General features: G+C 32.8%; 1 protein-coding gene across 1 annotated transcript; it reads right to left on the bottom strand.

Moving 5' to 3' along the window:
- Nucleotides 1-2,590: 2,590 nt before the first annotated feature.
- LOC112691080 (piggyBac transposable element-derived protein 4-like) lies at nucleotides 2,591-3,531 on the bottom strand. Its single transcript, XM_025565217.1, has 2 exons — nucleotides 3,350-3,531; nucleotides 2,591-3,215 (listed from the first exon to the last, which is right to left on the bottom strand). Exons 1-2 carry the CDS (start codon nucleotides 3,529-3,531, stop codon nucleotides 2,591-2,593), a joined length of 807 nt encoding a protein of 268 aa, XP_025421002.1.
- Between the last annotated feature and the right edge of the window lie 3,924 nt (nucleotides 3,532-7,455).

The raw sequence follows: 7,455 nt of genomic DNA, 5'->3' as shown, positions 1-7,455 counted from the left end.
GAATCGGTGCAAGCCAGTGGCAAAACCTCTCGACCTTAAGTCGACCGCGTCTATTGCCCAGTGTCACCATTCCTCGATGACACTCACGGTACACTTCTCAGTGTATAGTCCAGAGTGTCATACCTTTGTGATTGCAGCTACTGCCTAGGGGTACAGTACCCCTCACCACCGTTCATCGTGCAGTCGTTGCCGACAACCGCCGCACAGTGGGAGGAATTGCATTTCTAGCTGGCCAAAAATAGAAAATTTAGGTATGGTGATTAACGATTACAACCAGGAATATTTGTTGCCACTGATACGACGATGGTAAATATATCACATGATGTGGTGATTCTTTCTGAAACTTGGCTCACCCCTGACTTTATTAACTCAGAATTGGGCTTTTCCAACTTCTCAGTTTTTAGACTTGACAGAAATAGCGCTACCAGTACCTTTTCTCGAGGTAGTGGAGTACTAATTGCTATTAGATCTAATTTAAGTCCCTCTCTCATTAATATAAATACTTATAACATTGAGCAAATCTTTGTTTCAGCTAAAATCTCCTCACGTCTCTTCATTTTTGGAGCCGTTTATCTACCTCCTAACTGTCCTTTGCAGTCTTATGAGTCCCATGTTTCATCGGTTGATGAAGTTATCTCCATCCACTCTCCTCATTCTTTCATCATAATCGGTGACTATAACTTACCCAAAATAGAATGGTCTTCTGATAACCTTGGCTTGGTTGTAACGGGAGTGTCTTCACCATCACTTTCCCTCATTGTTGACTCGTTTTCCCTTCTTAACCTCTTCCAGTGCAATTTCATCTATAACTCCTTTGATGGTCTTCTTGATCTAGTCTTTTCAAACTCCAATGATGTCACTACCAGTACCGCTACATTACCTCTAGTCCCTGCTGACTTGTATCATCCATCTCTAGCAATTTGTTTCCCTCTCTCTAAACTTACAAAAAATCCTAATTCGATCTCTTACTATGATTTCAAGAATGCTAATTATGAGGCCATCAATAAGTTTTTTCTGTCATTCAACTGGAACGATACCTTTCCTCTATACAGTGCTAATGATTGTGCCACTTTTTTTTAATGATGCATTATTTCAATGCATTAATTCCTTTGTTCCTCTCAAAATCTATAAAACCTCGTCGTTTCCTCGCTGGGTTACTAAAGAGTTAAAAAACTTAATTTATAAAAAAAAAATGGCTCATTGTTTATTTAAAAGAACTTCCCTCCCAAGTGATTACTGCAAATTTTCAGAATTAAGAGCCAAGTGCAAACGCCTAACTAAGCTTAATTACCAGGCTTATATTAATACTACTCAGACTCAGTTAATTCATTCACCTCGTAATTTTTGGAAATATTTTCATGATCTAAACAGGCAAACATCAATCCCCTCGAATGTTCAATATGGCTCGCTTACTTCTTCTTCTGACTTAGAATCGGCTTCCTTCTTTTCTAAATATTTTGCATCCGTCTTCAAGCCAGTAAATTCATCCTCTTCTCCGGTCCTCCCGTTCTGTGGTAGGTGGGATGACATGTGTCCCGCCGTGTATGAATGGGATAGACCTGGAAAATGATTAAATTAATTTTTTTTTTTTATACATAAAAGTTAATTAAATCTTACTTTTTATACATTGTGGTATTCAGCAAAACAATTCCGGGTTTTCCCTAAGCATAGGGGAACTTCACTAATTGAACATATCCAGTCGGTTCTTACTTCTTTTAGTTTTGAACTGCAATTATTGCATCTTCTCCTAGTCGATCTTTGTAGTTGATGTGCTGACTGCTCTAAGCGGACTTCTTTGGGTACTGCCGGACTTCTTTTTTTTAAATGCTTGGGTGTTATTGGTGAATCAGATGAACTACGGCGTTTTTCAATCAATGTTTTAGCTACCAGCTCCCTTGATACTTGACGCCGAAATTCTTTCATACACATATTTTCTTTTGTTATATCGTTGTATGGAATACGAGCATTAACAATTGTTGCATCGAAAAAAAAGAAAAATATACGGTGCCACCATTTTTGACTTTTACGATCAATTTGGTAGGTTTTTTTATTTTGATCAAATTTATCAAAACAATTCATATAAGAATTATAATCCTGAAGTACAAATGGGCATCGAACCATAGATATAGTTCCATCTTTTGCCTTACGTTTTACTTGCGTTACATTTTTAGTGTCATGGAAATTTGATAATAAATGTATGATTCTTTTATCTTTCCACTTTATAATAGATACTTATTTCCCAATCATAATCACCAACTTTTAATGTTGTGTCTGGTTTCATTTTTGGTAAATATTTACGTGACGAATTAATTGTTCCACACGCATGGATTCCTTTTGTTTTTAAATAATTTAATAAAGGTACACTTGTAAAATAGTTATCCATACATAAGCAATGGTTTTTTTTTTGTATGGGAAATGATTTTTTACAACACTTCCTCCAAGATATTTTTGAACGACATCACCAACTTTACCAATATAAATATCAAAATTTCATAAGTAACCTTTTTGGTCCACCAAAGACCAAACATTGTAGCCCCTTTTTATCGGTTTCTTGGGCATATACTGTTTTAATGTGGACCTCCCTTTAAACTTAATCAATTGATTCATCAACTGCGACTATACGGTGTGGATTATAATATGTTTGGAAATTTTTTTTGATTTTTGTTAAAAAAGGTCGTACTTTAAAAAGTTTGTCATATCCTATGTCTCCTCTTTTTGGCATCAGTACATTATTATTTATGTGTAATGTCGGAAGTAACCACCCAAAACGATTAACTGTCATTAACTTACTAATATACGAGTCATGGAGATCTGGAGACGACGACCAATAATCTCTATAACTTGGCATACGTTTAATACCCATCAACAAATTTATACCAAAAAAAGTCTTTAACTCTTGTATATTAGTTTGAGTGTAAGGTTTACCATTTTTCTGATTTCTTTGAAATGAATATAAGTTTGTTTGTTCTACTAACATGTGGATTATTTCATCAGAAAATAAATAGTTAAAAATTGAATAAGGCGTATGACATTGAAATGTATCAACAGAATCACTGGGCCCTACTGGACTTTCAAAATCTGGCAATGGAGGCCAATTTGAAGTGAAGTTTTTTGACCAATTTGGAGGTGTGAATTCAAATTCTGGTGTATTTTCTACGATGGTATTGTCAATAGTCGATGGCGGTTCAAAAAGGGCGCGAGAAATAGTTTTTTTCCTTTTATTTGTAAGATTCATATTATTTGTTTCAGGCGTTAGCGTAGCGTTTGAATTTAATTTTAATGCATATAGAGTTTTTTTTGGACTTGGTAATGTCAAAATATCACCATTATTCAAACATAAAATTTCTACAAGCTCGTTACCTTCTTCATTTCGTCAGATGAACTACTTTCGACGACTTCAATTGCTTTTTGCTGAGATGGTAAATAATCATGGTCATCAAAATCATCAATATCAGTGAGACTGTTATCATCAGAAGGTAAATCTCCAAAAAGATGGTCTACAATATTTTCATCGTTCAAATTATGATTCATTATTACACCAATAAGTGTTCGAAACAAAAACGAAAAAGTGACAAAAATGAAACAAAAACGACCCAACCAGCACCACGGGTTAAAATTCGTACCACCACAAAAATCAATTTATCGAAAAAAATAATAATTATTTATATTATATAAAAACTCCGGAAAGATTCGACAAACAGAAACGACTGAAATGTACAAATTAATATTTTAGTCAGAAAAACGAACTGTAGGCACAATCGAAATACCATTATCGTATAAAATTCGAGGAAAAATATTGATATATCTTGATTTAATTTTAAATCCAATTAATAACAGTATACACATATATATTAATAGAACAGGGAAAATAATATCCATTTATAGTATAAAAAAAAATAAATAGTTTATAGGTGGGTTATTTTTCGTACCGCCGTGCAGCAACGGTCGGCGCTTTGGTGTGATAAACGTTGTCCCGCCATGCTGGAAAGAGTTATCACGGAGCCTGCCGTCGTCGCAACCACCGTCGCCATAACTGTCTATATCACCGCCGTGTTAGTCATGCCGTCGTTGCCGACAACCGCCGCGTTTTTTCCCCGTAGATAACCACGGTATACGTAATAGTGTATAGTCCGTGTTATCACGGAGCCTGCCGTCGTCGCAACCACCGTCGCCATAACACAAGAGACTCGCGGCTACATTACACGTTACCCCAACATGCATTGTACGCATGCGCGCAGTCTTATCATGCGCAATAGTCTTATCATATTTAAATATTTATCATATTCATATATTATGTTTATGACATATATTTATTTAACAGTTGACATTTCTCACTATTCTCACTATTTCTCACTTATGTTAAGTATTTTCTAATAATTAATAATTATAAGAAAATTATAACAGAATTATTGGCAGATAATTATATATAACTTATATAATAATATATAACAGAATTATTATTTTAAACTGAATTCTATACAATAATAATAATTGAATTAATATTAAATGTAATTATAATTTATTTTTCATAATTAATAAAAAAAGTTATTCATTTTGAAAATATGTGTGATCTACTCCTGTGTGAACATAGGATGTCCCTACACATAACAATTTCATTTTCTGATGGTTTTGGCAGTAGTGGAATGTCTCTTTTTTTAATTGATTTTTTTTGAGAACACTTAACATTCATCTTGATGATTTTTTTCTCAGAATACTGGACTCTTTGTTGAATGATTTTCTTCAAAGGGTTCAAATTTTCTTTCTTAACATGTTTCTTATTAGGATTCTTCATGTAAGAAAGAGCTTTGTCTAAACACTTCAAAGTATTGGGAATATGATCTTCAAGGGTAGACTGAGCATAACCAAGCATCACTTGTAATTTACTTATAAGTTCTTGTCGAGATTTAGAAATTGTATGCTCTGTGATTTCTACTGGCTCTAAAAGATTTATAGTTTGAATGATTTCATTTTCCCCTTGCATGGCTATAGGTGAAAATTCATTTCAATACTCATTTTCAATAGGTGAAATATTTGCCCTGCCAGAACCAATTTTATGTATATGCTTGCATATATTTAAATAAACCCTACTGTCAATGCAAGAACATTGATATGTATGAACACACACATTACATGTTCTGCATTGCAAGGGGCATACATTTTCAATACATACCTTTTTCAAATTTTCTACCTTATACATATGACTAGGATCCTTGAGTGATGCAACAAACTATATACATTTGTTTTCAGAATCTTGACTTACATAACAGTCTTCAATTTTTAAACTTTTCAAATGACCATCTCTTATTCGTCTTATTTTCTCTGTTGGTTTATTATTTGCTATTTTGATAATGCGTTCAAACATAACATCTCTCATTAGGTCAAATAACTTATGGATGGCTTTATCTAACCGAATGCATATCTTGCCATCTAAGAAGATGTATTTTATTTTCATATGTAAATTTTCAAGATGCATATTAGTGTTTAAACCTGTATGTTTCCGGTAACAGAATGCCCAACACTTTTTCTTCTTGATATAAGTAGTGCAAAAATATGTATAGAATATCCAAGTATCTTCATCTTCTTGAAGCTCATTTAAAAATATTTGTAGATTCACTTCAAATTCATCTTCATTTTCAATATCAGTTGCTAAAACATAGAGACTTTTTTTTACAAGCTCTCTTTTTTTCTTTATTTTTGATTTTAGAGTTCAAATTAGATGTCCAGTTTTTATTAACATGCCACCAACATAGCAAATGATGTTGAGGGGCGCCCATAACTTGCTCCCAAGCATTATAAAACTGAGGTGCATCATCAGACATGAAAACGTCTGCTTCAATCTGCAGACCAACAGCTTCTTTTACTTTTTCAAAAAATAATAGCATAGAAGTAGTGTCTTCCTTATTAGAAAAGAAAAATGAAACTGGAACACCATTCCCATACTCATCGATTACAAGTAGTGTAAAGAACTGAATTTTTGGCTTCTTTGCATTCATCCCATGTGTTCCATCAATGCAAATACGATTGTGGTGACCTGATGTTTTCAATATTTCTTTTTGAAAAGGAGTCATAATAATTAAATGGAATAAGCTATCACTTTTGTTGTAATGGAGTATAACGGTGTCCTCTTTTTCGAGCAGAGTATGAACTAGAACATCTACACTAACTTCGTCATCTTCATGAAATTTCATTGTATGATATCCAAGTTTGTAATCACGTTGGATATTACGTACGTCCTTTTTCTCTGTATAATGAATACGGTCAAACTTCTCAGGATCTGGATTACTTGTACTTCTTATGTCTTGCATTATTCGGTCCACAGGAACACCTTGACGAAGCTTTCCTTAAAAAATTACAAGTGAAGTATAAATGAAAAACTTTGGTAAACAAAATTTAATTATAAACTGAAAGAGAGCCTTACTTACCTGCAATACAAGCTCGTTCATCATTTGATAGTACCATTCTGGTCACCTCACATTTGTGACCCAAATGTAAGCGAATGAAATCTACATTGACTTCAGTTCCTTTGATTTCCACACACATTCTGGATGGGCAGGCAACTGAAATTTTATTTGTACCCAAACTTTTAATAGCTCTCTTACGCCTTTCAGTCTTTACAACTGGCACGAATGATCGGTGACAAAAGAATTCTTGGCGAATCTTACTACCATTGGAAATTTTTCTTTGACCCGAAGATCTGACATATCTACTTCGAGTTTCCTTTTCAATGTTCTGTTTCTAATCCTTGAATCCTATAAGTTGAATAAAAAAAGGTTTCATATTTTATAAACTTATAAGTATGTATGTTAAATTAATAATCAACTCACTGTTTTCTCCGTCAAAAGTAAAGTGTTCTATTGTTACAGTCATGTTATGTTCAGAACTCATGTGGGAATATAGGTCATTGTTTCATTTAAATGAAAACTTGCATATAGCACAGACAATACGACTTTTATTCTTTTCTATAAAACAAAAGTTTCCACTCTTCAGAAAGTTACCCAGTATTATTTTTTTCCAAGTCTGGCTGAGTTAGTTACTTTTTTTAATTCATTAAGTTAATATGGAAAAATATAAGTTACATTAGTTTTTTTTTAGTAACAAATAACATACCTAGTTATTCAACAAATGTCTTACAATTTTAAATAAATGTATAATGTATGTATTAAAATTAATTACTGTAGATACTTAAATTCAATGATGAAATCCAACAATATAATTAATAACTGCGGGTTTGCATTGTTTTCAACCAAACCAAACCAAACCAAGGCAAAAAATGTTGATTTATAAATGATTATTTAAGTACTTACTATACTTGACAGTTATATAATAATTATTATATTACTTACATAATAATATTGTGTACAATATGTATATAATAATGTATTATATTATATACATATAATAATAGATAATAAATATAATTGGTATTCGGAAAAAAAAGCAATGTACCAACTAAAT

The sequence above is a fragment of the Sipha flava genome, unplaced genomic scaffold, assembly GCF_003268045.1.
Source record: "Sipha flava isolate LNK unplaced genomic scaffold, YSA_version1 556_pilon_pilon, whole genome shotgun sequence".
Taxonomy (NCBI): Eukaryota; Metazoa; Arthropoda; class Insecta; order Hemiptera; family Aphididae; genus Sipha; species Sipha flava.
This window is presented reverse-complemented; position numbering and strand designations above follow the sequence as displayed.

Bases quoted from the DNA above. Each gene is read 5' to 3' on its own strand.
- LOC112691080 (XM_025565217.1), bottom strand. From the start codon at position 3,531: ATGAATCATAATTTGAACGATGAAAATATTGTAGACCATCTTTTTGGA. The intron at 3,216-3,349 runs GTAGAAATTTTA...TACAAATAAAAG, and splicing joins ATGAAGAAGGTAACGAGCTT to GAAAAAAACTATTTCTCGCG.